Raw genomic sequence first — 17,619 nt, 5'->3', positions numbered from 1 at the left:
AGATAGCCTGAGACATCGAGTCCGAAAGGGGAAGCTACGGTTTCTTCAATGGTGAGAGATGGTGCTAGCTCGCCTTCTTCTCCACCGTCTCTTAGCTTTCTGAAAATCGATTCCGCCATTGTTGAGAGATTCTCCTAAAGCTCTCTCTCTCTCCGGTGAGAACAAAAAAAAAAAAAGCTTTCCAACTTCAAAAGAGCGGCGAGGAAACAAACATCGGAAAAGTTCAAGGTTTATTGGGCTTTGTGATATAGCCCAATGGGCTTTATTCAAAGAAACACTTGCGGGGGAGAAAACATCGTGTCGTTTTTTTAATACAGGTAAAAACGTCAACCATTTTTAAAGAAACGAAATTAAAGTAAAGGAGAAGGTTTTATAGACCGGTATTGAGGAGTGATCTGGATCCGCCGGCGAAGGAAAGCACCATCGGCACACTTGTCCCATTTCTTTTCGCCGGAAATAAGAAAAAGGTACCCATTCTGCTTTTGTATGAATCTCACAATCTTCTTCTTCTTCTTCTTCTTCTTCTTCTTCTCCTTTTCCGATTAATTTCTTAGAAATGGAATAGAGCTTCGTCGTCGTGTTTATTTCTCATTTCTGGTGTTTTTCTTACTCTATAACTCACTGTGTTTATGTAAATGGAGTTAATTTTGAGTTTCTATGTTCGTTTATTTGTATTTTAGTGTTATCGTAATATTGCACGGAAGCTGTTCGACGTATTTCCTGTTTAGCTCATCGTTTGTTTCCGTCTCTGATATGGTTTGCAATGAAACCATTGTTGGGCTATTTCAGTTTTTTTCATACTATTCCGTGTGATGATTTGAGTGGTAGAGAGACGAAATTTGCTGCCTTGATGTGTGTGTGTGTGTGTATGAGATCATTTAACTAAGCAGCACACTTTTGTATTCTGAAATGTTTGGTTTTTAAATTGATGATTCTGACAAGTTAAGAAATTTTCTTATTTGAGGCAGGAAGGGGAAAATGGAAGCCAAGTTTTTTCGGTTCTTGAAGATAGTTGGAGTTGGATACAAAGCCAGAGCAGAGGAAGCAGGACGTTTCTTATACCTCAAATTGGGTTACAGTCACGAAGTCGAGCTTGCGGTTCCTCCCGCGGTTCGGGTCTTCTGTTTTAAGAACAATGTGGTTTGCTGCACCGGAATCGACAAGCAAAGAGTGCATCAGTTTGCTGCAACAGTAAGGAGTTGCAAACCTCCTGAACCTTATAAGGGCAAAGGCATAATGTACATTGACGAAGTTGTCAAGAAGAAGCAAGGAAAGAAGTCGAAATGATCTCTCTCTCTCTCTCTCTCTCTCTCCTTTGCAGAGACAACCTTCATCTTTTTGTGGTAGATTATGTGGTTGGATTTGCTTATCAATAAGTTTTATTTGGATGTATGAAACATCATTTTGTGTTGTTTAGTCTATTTCAATTAAACAAAATGAGAAGAGTTTGTCTTCGACACTTTTAGATTGTATGTTTGTTGAATCATTGTTACAATAGGACTGAAAGAAAGCTTACATGCCAAAATGAAATAACTTGAACAGCATACAACAAATGGTCTAGTAGAGCATGCCATTGTGCAATGCACTAGTTGAAGAACAAAGAGATTAGTCAAGCATGTAAATCCTGGAGGCAATGTCTTGAACCAACCAATCGAAACCCTCCAACAAACCTTCACCCGTGTATGCGCTGCAACCCACGATTTTCCAGTGCCGGCTTTTATCCATGGACTCCAAGTTTAGCACCTTCACAAGCAAGAAGATGGAACTTAACCCATTAATCTTCACTAAACTTGATAAAGAACTCCTTAACCCATTAATCTTCACTAAACTTGATAAAGAACTCCTTTCTAGACAGAGAGACCAAACGATTTAACCATATAAACCCGACTTCCAAAACTTGTTTCTATATATATGGTCACAAAAGTTTCAAAAAAACCTTACTTTGCCAATTTCATCAGGAGTAAGTGCACCTTGAATATCCTGCTTATTTGCTAGTATCAGCAAAGATGACCCAGCTAGCCTCTGCCATCAAAACCAACATTCAAAATATTGATCACCATCTTCTTCATCATAAACAGCACCAAAAGCTTCAACCTACAAAGCTTTTTGATTGAGACTAGTTATGAATATACATACCTCTTCCTTCAAGAGATTGTCAAGTTCCATCTTACAATCATCTAACCTCCTAAGATCAGAACTATCAACCACCCAAACCAACCCATCAGTCTGCTCAAAGTAGTTCCTCCAATACGATCTTATAGTCTTTTGCCCACCAACATCCCATATATTAAGCGTATACCTACACAACCATCATTCACAAAATATTAAACATTTGCCTGTAAACTGTTCGATCATATTCCTGAACCAATAACACGAAACTACAAGAGCAGAGAGAAGTAGAGCTTTACTTACTTTTGGTAAACAATGGTTTTGATGTTGAATCCAAGAGTTGGACTAATCACACTTGTGTCTTCTCCGTTTATTTTCAGTACAATCGTCGTCTTCCCAGAGTTATCAAGTCCACTACCCAAAAAAAATCCCAAAATCAGAACAACATCATATAAACGTATGATTAGATTCGGAGAAGGTGTAACGAGTTTTGGTACATGAGACATACACCATAAGAATACGCATCTCCTTCTCTTTCTTCTTGATCTTCCTGATTATGCTTAACAGTCCCATTTCTTTCACAAGACTTGAAATTATCAATACGAGATCAGTGGTTTTTCTACTCAGTATCTTACTTCGGAGACGTTTTTACCGATTACGCGGTGGCTTTCGTCACCGACGACGACGGAGATGGCTGCTCTTTAAGGATGCGATTTCCAACGGAGAAGACAATCGACGATGCTGATGTGCCAAACATAACGGGCTTTTAATAACGAAATAACTAAGCCCAACATAACGGGCTTTTAATAACGAAATTGGGCTTTTAATTGTTAATGTTAACTTCTTAACCTTTGTCGTTGTTCGCCCCAAATAAGAACCTGATGCCACGAAATTTGACTGAAACATCATACCACTAGAAGAAATATATGCAAATTGGAGATTCTTAAGTAACAAGAATTTTAAAACCTATATTTGATTGATCCGTGTAATGTTATTATATAACAGGATCTTGACTCTTGAGACAAAACATTGGAAGAACTAAACTGAAATTGTATTAAGTAATGTTTCCTTATATTATAAGGAATAAGACCTGAGACGTCGTTACATCAGTACTGAAAACAGGAACTAAAACAAACTTGGGTCTTAACGAAACAAAGAAAAGAAAAACAGAGTCTACAAAATTAAAACCACTGAACCAGTAATTCTGATTAGCTAATTTCAACAAGTTATGGAAAAGTATCCTTCAAGTTTGATCTTACTTAATATCTAAATACCAAGTTTTGGTAATTGGAAACATGGTAGAAGAAGAGCTGGAGAGACGGTTACGTCAGCGAGCTCTGTCCGCCTAGAATCCAGAAACATGAGATCATTAAAAAAGGTTGGGAGGCATCTAATAGATATAAGCCTTGATCGTATGCTTATCACATCACTGTTTATGTCTTACTCATTCCCCCCTTGAGTGGTGATGTTTCGGATCCTTGTCAGAGCTATTCATTACAATCTTGTTTTCTACAAAAAAGTAAAGTATAAAAATAACAAAAAAACTTCCAATCACATGAGATGAGGCCTAACAATTTTCTGGTTGGAAATCTTTTACTGGACCGTATTAAACCGGGAATTGAGTTGTGGTCTTAAAGGCTAATTAAAAGCATTAAGTAGTTAGTCAAGAGAGACAAGATCACCAATCCTCGGCCAGCAAAGTGGTGATGACTCAGCATGATATTGGAGTCCCACCATGGTTCGAGTGACGATATTGGTACCCCCGAAAAGAGGAAACAACTTCCTCTGCTTCTACCGAGCGTCGGTGGAAGATGAAAGGGCAGAGTCTGAACTCTTTTCTAGAACTTCAGACTGAAGAGTAGTCTGGGGCAACCGGACGCAAACGTCTTGTATCGGGATCATTGAATCTCTGCTAGAACTCCGGACTGAAGAATCGTCTGGGGCTGGGCTTCCGATGGAAGCATGACAGAGTTGTAACTCTGGCTTGACCAGACGCAAAAGTCTGGTTTCGGGATCTTCCCTGAAGTGAAGATTCTTGGTCGGGGAAGTCTACCACTGAGAGAATCATGCCTTTGGTGGTAGCCGAATTGAGGTAATCTAAATTACCTCTTTTTCTAAATTTTAATTACTGTTATTATTACAAACTAGGAACAGAGCATCACCATATGACATGATCAGTGAATCGCATGTTCTTGTCTTCCTCACACGAATAGCGTTTATGTTTCGTATAAACGCTAAATACATGCTATTACTATATAACAGGATCTTGACACTTGAGACAAAACATTGGAAGAACTAAACTGAAATTGTATTAAGTAATGTTTCCTTATATTATAATGAATCAAATCTGAGAAGGTTACAGCAGTACTGAAAACAGGAACTAAACAAACTTGGGTCTTAACGAAACAAGGAAAAGAAAAATAGAGTTTGCAAAATTACAACCACTGAACCATTAATTTGATAAACTCTGATTAGCTAATTTCAAACCAAATAACCACGAAAACTTTAGTGATGGGGCTGGGGTATGAAAGTGCTTAACCACTTTGTGATGCGGTCCATAGCTGACAAATCCTTCTTGGGAAAATCAGTGAAAGTAACAGCTTTGGGTAATGGTCCAACCACAACTCGAAGCTTGNACCACAACTCGAAGCTTAAGCCCAGCCGCGCAGTGACCCGTCTCTGAGCTAATGAAATAGTGAACTCCTGGTTTGGTGAGCGTAACGAGATCATGGCCCGTCTTGTGCACGGCTACGCGAGAAGTCGGGTCGCAGGTTATGAATTCAAGGTCACCGCTAATCTCTAAGACGTCGTTTATTTCGTTGTTGTATTCGAAAAGTAGACTATCTCCCACATGAAACAATTTATCCTCACTCCACTTGTTATAGTAGTCATTGTCTTCAGGAACGCTCCATGCTTTAGAGTCACCGACCCTGTAGATTTCCCCGGAAGGAAGGATCTTGCTCGGTGGTGGTGGAGGAATAGGACGTGACGGGTCATGAACAACAAGAACGTCGAGCCTCTGTCCAAGTATGCATTGAGCTTGATTTGAGCTGATGAAGTAGTGATCTCCGGGTTCCGTGAAGGTTACTACATCATGTCCTGTCCTGTAGACGGCTTTAGGAGAAAAAGTATCGCAAAATTCTAATTCTAAAGCTCCCCAAACTTGAGTAACGTCGTTGACGTGGGGATCGTATTTGATGACCAAAGAGTCTCCTACGTAAAACACCTTTTCCTTGGCCCATTCGTGATAGAAGCCTTCTTTGGCAATCCATCCAGCCGAGTCTCCAACGGTGTAGACAGTAGCCGAACAAGAACCAAAGAGAACCGTGAAGGTTGTTATCACCAGCAGCACGAAGAGGAAGATCTTCTTCATTGTTGTGGCCATGATTAGATGAACAAATTGACTAGGGAGGAAGAAAGATTGGGATGTGTTGTGTTGTGTTGATGAATGATGAGTTGTGAAGAGAGAACGTAGCCCAGCATTGTTTATATACTGCTGTACCATTCCTAATCCTTTTAGGATTTTATTTTGTTTATTTCCTTTTTTCTAGAGTAATAGAAGATTTAATCTTTTCTGAATTTTGATTCACTTCTTCTAGTTCTATTAGAAAAAGAAAAAAAGTTCTTAAGTTGATTTAATTTCTTTATTTGTTTACTAATTTAATTAATCAACCCTATGGTTTTAGATAAACCCAAAGAGTGAATCATATATGCAGGTACAACAATAAAGCTCGTATACAATTTCATGTTATTGGCTTGGATTTGTTTGATTGACATCTCCATGTCTTATATATAGCCTCAAGCCAATGACAAATTTTGGTAAGTTGATCATTACAAGTGTAACTTTGGTGACAGAAAGTGGAACTTGCTAGTTTATATAAATCTAATTTGGAAAGCAAACTGATTCTTCCTTTATATATATAGAAATATATGTTCTCTAACCTCCAATTAGGTATACATATATACTAATCTCCAACATTTTATTTATACCACCGTATATATTCAATTTTATGATATTATTTTAATTCACACTAGATTTTAACTCGTGGTAAACAACAAAGCTATATTTTACCAAAATTATTAAATTTAAAGTTGTAATTGTTAGTTAATTTTATATATTTTATTTGATGTTTAAGAGTATATTTATATAGTTGTATTTGATTGTTAATTCTAGGATTTAACCCGTGATATACTGCATGACAATTTTTTTTACATAATCATAATTTAATCATTTTATATATGTATAATATTTTAATATTGATGGTGTTAAAAATAATAAAGTGATGATTTACCCTTTTTGTAGCACCAAAATTAATATTTTTAAAACTTCTATTAATATCGACCCAAACCGTCTCGCCATATAACCCCATCCGTTAAGCATATTAGTCCTATTTATAATGGTTTTGAACGATTGTATAAATGTTTTTTACCCAATATGCACACTTTTAAAAAAAATTGATTGAGTAATATACGTATGTTTAAAAAAAAATTAAAATTGCAACATATGCGAAAAAATTATTTTTATCATGCATATGTTTTATGTTATCATACATATGTTTTATGTACTAAAAATTTTTTTTTTTTTAAATCGTATAAGAATGAAAGGAGAGAATGAAAATTGGAAAATGGTAATTGAGATTTATTAGGGAGTGATTTTAGGAAATTTTGTTAAATATGATAAATATTAATATCTAATTTTCATAATAAACAATAAATGTCAAATGTATATGGTTGTATACAGTTTAGAACTCCAAGGTTTTTTTACAAAATGTACTTGCAAAATGTATATATAGATTTTCCACCATGATATAAATATGTGATAGAGTGATGATAAAAAAACTCCTTTAAGTCTCATCGTTTATAGGCTCATATCATATAAGACCATCTCCAATAGTTATCTTTATGTTTTGCTCTAAAAGTCGAGTTTTCTAAAAGTAAAGCATAAGTTTGTTCCAATAGTTGGCTCTATTTCTTATTTTAAAATATTATTCAAATATATTCCAATTTATTTTAATTTTCATCATAGTCCTTTAATTTTTAGATTTGCAAATTCTGTCCACTTAGTTTATTTTAAACAAATACCTAATAAAATTATAATATTATAAAAATAAAATTTCACTACAAAAGACACAATGGCAAGTAGATAGTTTATGGTGTGTTTAGTTTTTTTTTCAATGGCAAAATTCTTAATTCAATTTTATATATATTATTTAGTAGTTGGTTGGTGCTAATAAGTAATAAAAGAGACCAAGAATTTGTCCTCCTAAGATTAACAATCTCTAAAGGGTAAATAAGAAAGACCCAAGAATTTTTCCCTTAAGATTAGCAATATCTAAATGGTGATTAAGAGAGGCAATGTACAAATCTATTTGTCATGCTTACATTTTATCCAAATTTCTTTTGAGAATTTGATCCTTGCAACATTTAATATTTTAGTTTGTGTTTATTTTCCACCATGACATTAAATGTGTGCTAGATTGATTCTGGGTTTGTCTCACATATCTGGGGAGCAGTGGCAAAGAACATTTTTAAAATTTCGGTATACTACTGACCGACACTCTTTGATCGATTTTGTATGTGGCAGTTGGCAAGTTCACAAGTTTCATGTGGTTTTTCATAATCTTTTTAAACATCTTACTAGGTAACAACCCACACTATTTGTCGAATAAATCGATTCAAATAAAGGTTTAATGAATAAAATTATTATCTCACTCATCCAAGATTTGTAATCAACATAAAACAGTTTAATACATTTAATTCAAAATTTTACATCATTTTTATGGTTTCGATGGATTCTTAAATACTTAACGTGTTAAAAATATTATTTTAAATTTAAGCTTATATGTGTTAGAAAAAATACAATATAAATACTGAATAATCAGAAATAGGATTTATAAGTATTTAACAATATTTAACTAATATTTAGTATTTTAATATTAATAATCAACAATTATGTAATCCAAATTTGTTCGGACTTTATTTAAAAACACAGGAGAAATTTTTTTTTTAAAAGAAATTAATTTGTTATTTTTTAAAAAAGAAGTATAATATGCATTCAAATTAAATGGCTACAATTTTGATATTTTAAAACATGTATTTCAGTATTTAAATGTAAATATACGAGTACTACTATTTTTACTAATTTAATTTGACCTTAGATTTTATAATACTAATATTGAAATATTTATAAAAGTAGATGTTAAGAAATAGCAAATAGCTTTAATCAACATATTTTTCAAAAATGTTTCTTTATTAATATATAGGAGATACATTATATAAAATGTATGTATTATATAAGATATACATTATATAATTACTCTGTTAATATAAATAAAAGATTAAGAAATATGGAAATAAATTCATATTTACTACTGTACTAGATTTTAACCCGCGGTACACCGCGGGATTATGTATTTTTGTATATTTTATATAACTTACTAAAAAACATTATGTTGGATCAAATGTATGTTTTAAACTTTTTTACAATAATATTGAGATATTTGTAATTTTATTTTCTTTATCTATTTAAAAATTATTCTTTTCATTTGAAATTTAATTAATCAAAATTCTTTTATTTTGGAATTTAATCAATTAAAATTAGTTGTTGTGAAAGTAAACATCTGTTAATATGTATAATACTTTGTAGTTAGTATAAAATTATTTAAATTTTATTTACCAATTTGAAATTTGTTAGTTTTGTCTAAGAGTATGATGGAGCGGGTTAGTGTTGGTTTTTAACTTCTTTCATATAAAATTTAGTTTTAAAATATTTTGTTTGTGTTTTTACACCAACCCGCAAAAATATATAAGTGTACTAATATTAACCTAATTCCCATCACATACTTATGATTATTTTTAGTCTAGGTTTGGACCCGTGGATAAAAAAAATAGTTATTAAAAAAAATAGTTAGTTTTGTATCTGAGTATGATAGAGTGAGTTAGTGTTGGTTTTTAACTCCTTTCATATAAAATTAAATTTTTAAATATTTTGTTTGTGTTTTTAAACCAACCCGCAAAAATATATAAGTGTACTAATATTAACCTAATTCCCATCACATTCTTATGATTATTTTTAGTTTAGGTTTGGACCCGTGGATAAATAAAATTTTCCATAAATTATTGTTGTTTTTTTAGTATTGTTATTGATATTTGCACAGATAATATTATTGATATTACTCATATGACTAAATCTGATGTATTCACTATTTAAATTGTGTAACAGGATATATATATATATATTTGACATCATAACANTTCTAGGAAAAAAAGTACAAATATTTTCTAATCAAATTTTGTCACATCATATACTTTCTTGGTTGTTTTATATTTTTTCCCCCTTAAATACTTTACCCTAAACTAAAACGAAATAAGTTATTTATACAATCTTCATATAGTCCCATATTTTTATCTAGCATTACTATAATATATTAGTACATTTCATAGATATGTTAGAGNTTAGTTTATTTTTATATTTTTTCTACCCATTTTGACATCAATTGCTCTAAACATTTTAACATAGAAAACATTAAACAATTTATGTATAATGGAAATCATGTATAATGTCAAACCAATTATGGAAAATCTAAATTGAATGAGGTAAGATACTATAGTTTTTTTTTTTCATTAAAACATTTTACAACTTGTAATTAAAAAGGAAAATATAAATTTATGTTGTTCAGATTTTTAGGGAAATATATATCTCCATACTCGATTTTCCTAATTTAACTTTTTTTTTGTATTAAATGTTTTAATTACAATGGCATATGATGTAAATATTGCCCAACTTCAAGCTTTCTTCTGAAAAATGCTGTGAAAATAATAATATAGATGATTGTTCTCTACATCTTAAAAATAGATTCTTAATGAGTTTTTAGTTAATAATTGTAACATTCGTTTTCCAGGATTAGAATTTGAGATGTGTGAAATTTTCCACCATGGCATTAAATGTGTGCTAGATTGACAATTCTGGGTTTGTCTCACATATCTGGGGAGCAGTGGAAAAGAACATTTTTAAATTTTTGTATACTACTTACCAACACTCTTTGATAGATTATGTATGTGGCAGTTGGCAATTTCACAAGTTTTATGTGATTTTTCATATTTCTTTTAAACATCTATCTAGGTAACAACCCACTCTATGTGCCAAATAAATCGATTCAAATAAAGGTTTTAATCATCTAGGTAACAACCCAAAAAATGTGTGCTAGATTCACAAGTTTTATTTATATCAAGATTATTAATTTGAAAATTGTTATTTTTTATAATCTTTTATAAACTGAAAGACATCACCAAATATAATATTAATATCACTTAAATAAATTGATGTAAATGTTAACATCAATTTTATTAAATGATATATATTAACATCAATTACAGTAATTAATGTAAATATTTTGGATATTAACATCAGTTTGAAATAAACTGATGCAAATTATTTGCATCAACAAATGATAATTTTTTTATTAAAGTGATGCAAATTATTTTTATATCATTTAAAATCTGATGTAAATATATAAAATAAATGATGTAACACAACATTTTTTTGTAGTTATATACTAAGATTTAAGACATCTAGAAATTACAATAGTTAAGAGGAATCTCACAAAATACATCAAACAAGCTATTATTAAACTAACACACTCATAGCTAGTTACATATTGTTGATATTTTAAAACCCGGACCGGACCGGCCGGTCAGACTGCTCCAACCGCGACCCGGTAGGTATTCCGGTCCGGGTTACCTCTAAAAACCAAACAAATAAAAACCCGCAAAGAACCAAAAAACCTGCTAAACATCCATGAACCGGCGGATCAGTCTCAAATTAAAATATTTTATTTTTGTTAGACTTCAAGCTCAAACCAAAATAAAAATAAATGTTGTTATTTATAAAGGAATCACTTAATTATTTAATCTAATCATTTAAAAGTTTAATTTTAGTTGTTTAGTACTTAACTATGTATATTTTGTTCATATATTTATAGAAAAGTATATGTTATATTCATAAAATGTAAACAAACAAATAAACTAATTGACCCGTAGTTCAACTGGTCTGACCAGTTGACCCAGTAACCCGAAAGACTTCTGGTTCACCTTCCAATCCGGTTTTAAAAACATTGGTTAAAATCAGTAATTTCTTAAATGGCCAACTTGGTTACATAGAAAATTTTGTTATATGGTTTTTTTTTTATTTTGATAAAAAGTATGTTATATAGTTGTTATTTCGTAGACGATGAAACTCGTTTTCTGGCTTTAAATCACATGGATGTTTTATTGAACTACACATTCATAGTTGCATATTAAGTATTTGATTCCTTACTAAATTATAGGTTCAAATCACGTCGTATATTAGAGTTTGGATCCCTCTTGTGAGGTTAAATAATCTCGAAAGCTCTAACATAATATTACACATATACATGAGATGAGAAGGATAAGTGGACCATACGTCATCTAGAAAGTCGAATGGTCAAAACTGGAGAATGAAAACGTTATTAAGAAACAAAAAGAGAAAGAAACACCAATCGGATCTTGATCCATTTGAGGGATGTTTTGTCCTTTTTCTTGTTTTTCTTGTTGTTGTTTTGCTGTCATTCTCTTTGTTTTATTCTCTTCCTCTAAATTGTTTAGTGTTGGAGACGGACCGTATCATACAGTACGGATCGAAAAAATGATAAAGTTAGCGTAGTTAATCATCGATCGGTTAATAGATTAAAAAAAAAAAAAAACCAAAATCGGCATAACTAGATCACCTATTTATTATTCTTTTAGCATGTATGCATCTTTGATATATACGTATCATTAATATAGTGATTATAACCTTTGTTTTTTTTTTTTGTGGTTATGTTTGCATTTAACATGTATATTTTAAACTAACTTCACAATCTTAATATTCTAACCTTGTTATTCATAAACGCAACAAAATGATATGTTTGAAATTTGCAAAAAATATTTTATAAAAAAGTGAAGAAATTAAAGATTGTATAATTATGTATTATTCTTTTTCTTTTTACAAGTAAATGCAAACACGAAACTAACGTTTGCAAATTTACAGACCAGATGATCTAATAAAATGCATTTTAATCACACTTTATGCATAGTACATATATTAATATATTATAAGTTGTAAATTTGAATGTTAGATGATTCCAACAACATCTTCTCGTTCTTTAACATTTTTTTTGGGCTAATTAAGGTCTAAAAAAAAATTTCTCTCGTGAAGAAACAAACAAATAATAGTAGTATATATGTAATTTAAATGGCAATGCCAAACACAAACGCATATAGTGTCTCGTGAAAGAAAAAGAAATGGCTAGCCATTATGCCAAAGGCCCAAAGCCGAACACTTATTATTGTCTTGGGGCATTCGTAGTTAATTTAGGTTTCTTGTTCCATGAAACAAAGTGCATGTGTTCTAAGTAAACAAAAGGCGGCAGTCTTAGTTAAACAAAGAGCTAGCTAGCTCACACACCAATCGCAACTCCGATTTGATTCTTTGTGTTCGCTTAAAGCCTGACTCTTTCTCTCTTTACGTCTCTTGAATCTTTGATATTCTTTGAATCTTCTTCATTTGATCATTTTATTTTTAGGACTAATTAAAGTATAGTTTCAATTCATATTCCGGGTTATCACCACAAGAAAGAAAAAAGAAATGGATGAAAATATATTTGATAAAACTGATCACTCTGAGTGGCAGAACTCAACTTTTGGTCTCCAAGTTGAAGGAGTCCTTCAACCAAAAATTCATATATCATTAGGCAAAACTTATCTACGAGATCCTCTTACGTTAAGCCAACTTGCTTTAGAGTTAAGATTTTCTACGCTTTGAGATATTTACTATTATTCTTATCTTGGCAAAACATCATCTACTTTAGGAGAGGAACGAACCAAGTATATAACCCAAAATTGGGAAAAGCAGAAGGAAAAAAAAGAAAGAAAAAGAAGTAGCAATTGAGTGTTTGGCAATGTTTTCAAAACCGGATCGGACCGACGGTCGAACCACGTTAACCCGCGAACTGGCAGCATATCCGGGTTGGATTAATATCAAAACCTAAAGAAAATTGAACCGGTAAAAAAATCATATCAACCCGTCAAAAACCCAAAAACCGGTGAACTATTGAACCGGATAAAACCGGGTTCTAACTTTTTTTTGTAAAAACGAGTACAATTAATTACCTTTCTAGTTTTATTTTTAGCAGTAGTAGGGTTTGTTGAAATAAAAATTCCCGTAATTGAACTTTTTACTTTTCATACTAGTTTTTTTTCTTTTAGTTTGAGTTCTCTGCAACTCACACCACAAATCTTCAAAATTAAGGTAATTTTATTGAAACCAATTATTTTTATAATAAAAGATGTTTGATCAGTGCATGTTTTGGTAATCAATTTGGTGTTCATTTTTTTCTCTAGTGTACGTAATAGAAGAGAATGATTACTAAAATATTTTATTGGTAATGGTTAGTTTGTTACATTTTAAGTTTATTATTTAAAAAAAAATATGATTATTGAAGTATTTTATTTGGTGTAACCAATTATATCATAGTTGTAATCATTGAAAAAAAATAGAAAACATATCCTTCTTTATTATTTATAAAAATATCATCAAAATCAATTGAACCCGGTTGACCCCGGTCGAACCGTATTGACTCATGATCCATAAGCTTTCCCGGTTCAGTTACCGGTCCGGTTTTAAAAATATTGGTGTTTGGGTAATATATCCAGTCGAGAGTTTTTATTCGCTTTTGTACTTTTTTGTTTTTCTGATTTTTGCTTTAAAAATATTTTGAGTTGGAGTTTGCTTCTTTGACTGATCAATTGAATCTCTCGTTCCCCAAGCCAAAGAAAGAACACAAGATGTTGCTTTTGATCATTGCCAAGAATCTCACTTCGGAATTCCCTTTACCTTTACCCTTTTTTTTTTCGTTCTTAGCTTAAACAGTACTACATCACCTTATTAATTCTGATATCTTTAAAAATCTAAAATATAAATTCTACTATCTTAAACATATGAAATCTCTTATATGTAATATTATATATTTTTTATGTTTAAGAAGCTTCGATATTAGGTTTACTGTTAATGTATACATGGTACTAGTTCATTTTATTGTTCTCTACCCGATCTAGTATAAAACTTTTAAGTTATATAACTTTGGTTGTAGTTCAATATTTTTGTTATGGTGATCGAGTATTACAATTTTTTTCCTTCAAGTGTACTGTACATACTCCATTTGTGTAAAACTCGTACGATAGTTAGTTATTTACTAATTGTGCACCTATACATTTTAGTCGGAAGTATGTTTAAAAGAGGTATATTAGTGAAAGTGGGTTTTGGTAATGGCAGAGCTAAGAGACAAGATCCTTAGAAGACCGTGACATTGTCACTCACGTGGGCCTCTTTTGACCAACCCCTTCCGACATTAAAACTGCAGATACACAACACTTATCATTATTATTTACTTGCTTTAAATAATATTTTTTTAAAAAGTCTTTTAACTTCATCAAAACATGTTGTTCAAAAAAAAAGAAAAGAACTTCATCAAAACATATGATAAGTGCAAAATCTACTGTATTTTTCTTAAGAATGTTAAGCTACCTTTAATAGTGTGCTTTTCTTCACTTTTATTTGAAACAACCATGAAAAGAGAACTCATTCATGTACTATTTACTTGCATAACTTGTTTCCAAGATATTTAATCTAATTGAAGTATTTAGATATTGATTAAGAAATGAATATATATAGTTTAATTTGTATGGAGAGGATTAGTGTTCTTATTGCTTACTGCAACATAAAATTGGCGTAGAAAATATATAGAATCCAGAATAATTTGTCTTCCAAACAAAGAAACTCATTAAAAAAAAAATTCAATGATTTATAAAGCCCTGGAGAATATTCATTGTAGAATTGTTGCTTTCTTTAGATAAAGCAACAAATAATGTGATCTGCACTATACATTAATAGATTCGATCACATATATAGTTATCACAGACCAAGTTCCCTTTTGTCGTTACTTTAAGTTTCCAACTGTCTATATATATGTACTCATGTTTTGATTTGTAACTTGTAACTTCAATCACAAAGCCACCGCAACAACACACATATCTCTCTCTCCTTTTTATTTTCTATCTAGTCTTCAGTTTCATGATGGGATACCAAACAAACCCTAGTTTCTCAATGTTTTTCTCCTCTGAAAATGACGACCAAAACCAATACAATTACGATCCTTACAATGATCTCTCTTCATCAACTTCTGTTGATTGCACTCTCTCACTTGGAACACCCTCTACTCGTCTTGACGACCACCGTAGATTCTCTTCTGCTGGTTCTAACAACATCTCCGGAGACTTCTACTTTCACGGAGGGAACGCCAAGACTGCATCGTACAAGAAGGGTGGTGGTGATCATAGCCTACCTCGCCGTTGTGCTAGCTGCGACACCACTTCAACTCCTCTATGGAGAAACGGACCAAAAGGACCTAAGGTAATTAATTAATAGGTCCATCGATATAAATGCATAATGAACAAAAAGTGTATGAATTGTTGAAAAAGTATCTAGATGATAATGAAAGTAAAAAAAGTGTCATTTTGGCAATTCAAAACGTGATATCATGCGGAACTATTCTAGGAAAAAAAGTACAAATATTTTCTAATCAAATTTTGTCACATCATATACTTTCTTGGTTGTTTTATATTTTTTCCCCCTTAAATACTTTACCCTAAACTAAAACGAAATAAGTTATTTATACAATCTTCATATAGTCCCATATTTTTATCTAGCATTACTATAATATATTAGTACACTTCATAGATATGTTAGAGGTAAGTGTAACAACATATACAATGTTAACTTGGTGCAGTCGTTATGTAATGCTTGTGGAATCCGATTCAAGAAGGAGGAGAGGCGTGCAACGGCCAGAAACTTAACGATCGCCGGTGGAGGTTCATCGGCGGCAGAAATTCCGGTAGAGAATCCGTACAACGGAGGTGGAAGCTATTATAGTCATCATCATCACTATGCATCGTCGTCGCCGTCGTGGGCTCATCAGAATACACAGAGAGTTCCTTATTTCTCACCGGCGCCAGAAATGGAATATCCCTACGTGGAAGACGCCACGGCTGCTTCGTTTATGTCTTGGAATTGACGTAAGTATCACGTAAGCGATCGAGTCCGGACGACTTCTCCACCATTTTGACGAGATGAAGAAGAAACAAACGTTACTTATCATAGATTGTATCACACAAAGTAAAATCTGTCTGTCTTGGTCAAATTCATTATTATTTTAGTTTTTTTTTTTTCATTTTTCTTTTCTCGACTCTAGCTACTTGTGTTTTTTTTTTCTCATGACTTTTTTGAAAGCTATATGGTGTTTATGATAAATACGTACTGTATAACCCTTTTCATGATGTTTCCACTTACTTTGACACCATATATGATAGATATATTACAACTTTATTTTATGTCGTCTTTTAAGTCTTTATCGTTTTTCGATGCATTCTTAAGTGATCTAGCTTTGCTTCTTTTGTAGCAAATATATACCATCCTAGGATTTTGTTGCATATGAATGTGAATTTTAATTAGCCAAAAAAAAAGGGAAGTACCATTGTTACTGAATACTTGGCGGATTAACAAAGCTTTTCTTGGTTACTAGAAAAATAAAAAGCATTTGAGATCACTCAAAACGGAGGCAAAGAAATGTTGTAAATGGAAAATTAGTCTGGTGAAGCCCAAATCCATTCATTAGAAAGCTAGTGAAAAAGCCCATCACTCGTCCAAGAAGTTAGTTCAAGTTTTCAGTCCTTCTTTCACCGTTTCACGTTCCGTTCTTAAATGGAAAATTAGTCTCGTTTGCGAGTTTGAGGATTTTAGAAAGATATGTAGGGTTTTGGCCTTTTGGGAGGACGGATATGTTGGAATACCCATTACCTGCATTCTACGGTCGTATAAATAAGCTGGTGGATGATCCTTCATCGGATTCAATCATCTCATGGAGCAAACGCAACAAGAGTTTTGTCATTCGAAATCAAGAAAAGCTAATTAGCAGAAAGATTCATTCGAGATTCCAATTTTGTAGCACGTTCAAGAAGTTTATCTCCAGGCTTAAATATTATGTAAGTTCTTTTCTCCAGGCTTAAACCTTATTTTGTTGTGTTTTTTGTTGGTTTGATAGGGCTTTAGGAAAAGTAAGGAGGAACGAGTGCAAAGAATCATAAACTACACTGTTCTAAACTAAAGCAAACATTCATCTTCTTTGGATATCTTCTCATCTTTATATTGTATGATTTTTAGTTTAAGATTCAATAACATAAGTACGAAACATATGTAGAGCTCTGATAAAATATTTAACAAGAAGAAAAACTGGTTTTTTCATGACTCATCAGTTCACAATACTGTAATATCCAAACCACTGGCGAAAATGATATTGATTGCACTGCATGCACAAATGCACTCAGAGACTACTACTCATTATCATGTACTCATAACGATATTAAACGAACTTACAACATGTGTACGTAGGTACACAT

General features: G+C 32.1%; 5 protein-coding genes across 6 annotated transcripts in view; 2 read left to right on the top strand and 3 right to left on the bottom strand.

The window, feature by feature from the left end:
- LOC104700462 (elongator complex protein 5-like) overlaps nucleotides 1-186 on the bottom strand; it is a 9,474-nt gene extending 9,288 nt beyond the window's left edge. Inside the window, exon 1 of the mRNA XM_010415994.2 lies at nucleotides 135-186. The gene's annotated coding sequence lies outside the window, so the exon portion shown is untranslated. The remainder of the gene's footprint in view (nucleotides 1-134) is intronic.
- Nucleotides 345-1,465, top strand: LOC109126027 (60S ribosomal protein L6, mitochondrial-like). 2 transcript variants are annotated; one of them, XR_002033109.1, is made up of 2 exons: nucleotides 345-467; nucleotides 969-1,465. XR_002033109.1 is itself a non-coding variant. In XM_019229071.1 (2 exons), the coding sequence occupies exon 2, from the start codon at nucleotides 979-981 to the stop codon at nucleotides 1,285-1,287; it is 309 nt and encodes a 102-aa protein (XP_019084616.1). In that variant the 5' UTR covers nucleotides 345-467; nucleotides 965-978; the 3' UTR covers nucleotides 1,288-1,465. The 2 variants fall into 2 exon arrangements, 1 of the variants encoding a protein (XP_019084616.1); XM_019229071.1 differs by having other exon boundaries at nucleotides 965-1,465.
- LOC104700452 (ADP-ribosylation factor-like protein 2) lies at nucleotides 1,428-2,843 on the bottom strand. Its single transcript, XM_019229070.1, has 5 exons — nucleotides 2,618-2,843; nucleotides 2,413-2,523; nucleotides 2,137-2,299; nucleotides 1,942-2,022; nucleotides 1,428-1,743 (listed from the first exon to the last, which is right to left on the bottom strand). Exons 1-5 carry the CDS (start codon nucleotides 2,680-2,682, stop codon nucleotides 1,606-1,608), a joined length of 558 nt encoding a protein of 185 aa, XP_019084615.1. The 5' UTR covers nucleotides 2,683-2,843; the 3' UTR covers nucleotides 1,428-1,605.
- LOC104710354 (early nodulin-like protein 3) lies at nucleotides 4,694-5,602 on the bottom strand. The gene has a single exon (XM_019235290.1). It carries the CDS (start codon nucleotides 5,492-5,494, stop codon nucleotides 4,694-4,696), a length of 801 nt encoding a protein of 266 aa, XP_019090835.1. The 5' UTR covers nucleotides 5,495-5,602.
- On the top strand, nucleotides 15,155-16,549 carry LOC104700431 (GATA transcription factor 20-like). The gene is made up of 2 exons (XM_010415956.2): nucleotides 15,155-15,577; nucleotides 15,954-16,549. Exons 1-2 carry the CDS (start codon nucleotides 15,239-15,241, stop codon nucleotides 16,236-16,238), a joined length of 624 nt encoding a protein of 207 aa, XP_010414258.1. The 5' UTR covers nucleotides 15,155-15,238; the 3' UTR covers nucleotides 16,239-16,549.

The sequence above is a fragment of the Camelina sativa genome, chromosome 1, assembly GCF_000633955.1.
Source record: "Camelina sativa cultivar DH55 chromosome 1, Cs, whole genome shotgun sequence".
NCBI lineage: Eukaryota > Viridiplantae > Streptophyta > Magnoliopsida > Brassicales > Brassicaceae > Camelina > Camelina sativa.
This window is presented reverse-complemented; position numbering and strand designations above follow the sequence as displayed.

Bases quoted from the DNA above. Each gene is read 5' to 3' on its own strand.
- LOC109126027 (XM_019229071.1), top strand. From the start codon at position 979: ATGGAAGCCAAGTTTTTTCGGTTCTTGAAGATAGTTGGAGTTGGATAC.
- LOC104700452 (XM_019229070.1), bottom strand. From the start codon at position 2,682: ATGGGACTGTTAAGCATAATCAGGAAGATCAAGAAGAAAGAGAAGGAG. The intron at 2,300-2,412 runs GTAAGTAAAGCT...ATGGTTGTGTAG, and splicing joins AAAACCATTGTTTACCAAAA to GTATACGCTTAATATATGGG. The intron at 1,744-1,941 runs GTAAGGTTTTTT...TTGCTTGTGAAG, and splicing joins CTCCTGATGAAATTGGCAAA to GTGCTAAACTTGGAGTCCAT.
- LOC104700431 (XM_010415956.2), top strand. From the start codon at position 15,239: ATGATGGGATACCAAACAAACCCTAGTTTCTCAATGTTTTTCTCCTCT. The intron at 15,578-15,953 runs GTAATTAATTAA...AACTTGGTGCAG, and splicing joins ACGGACCAAAAGGACCTAAG to TCGTTATGTAATGCTTGTGG.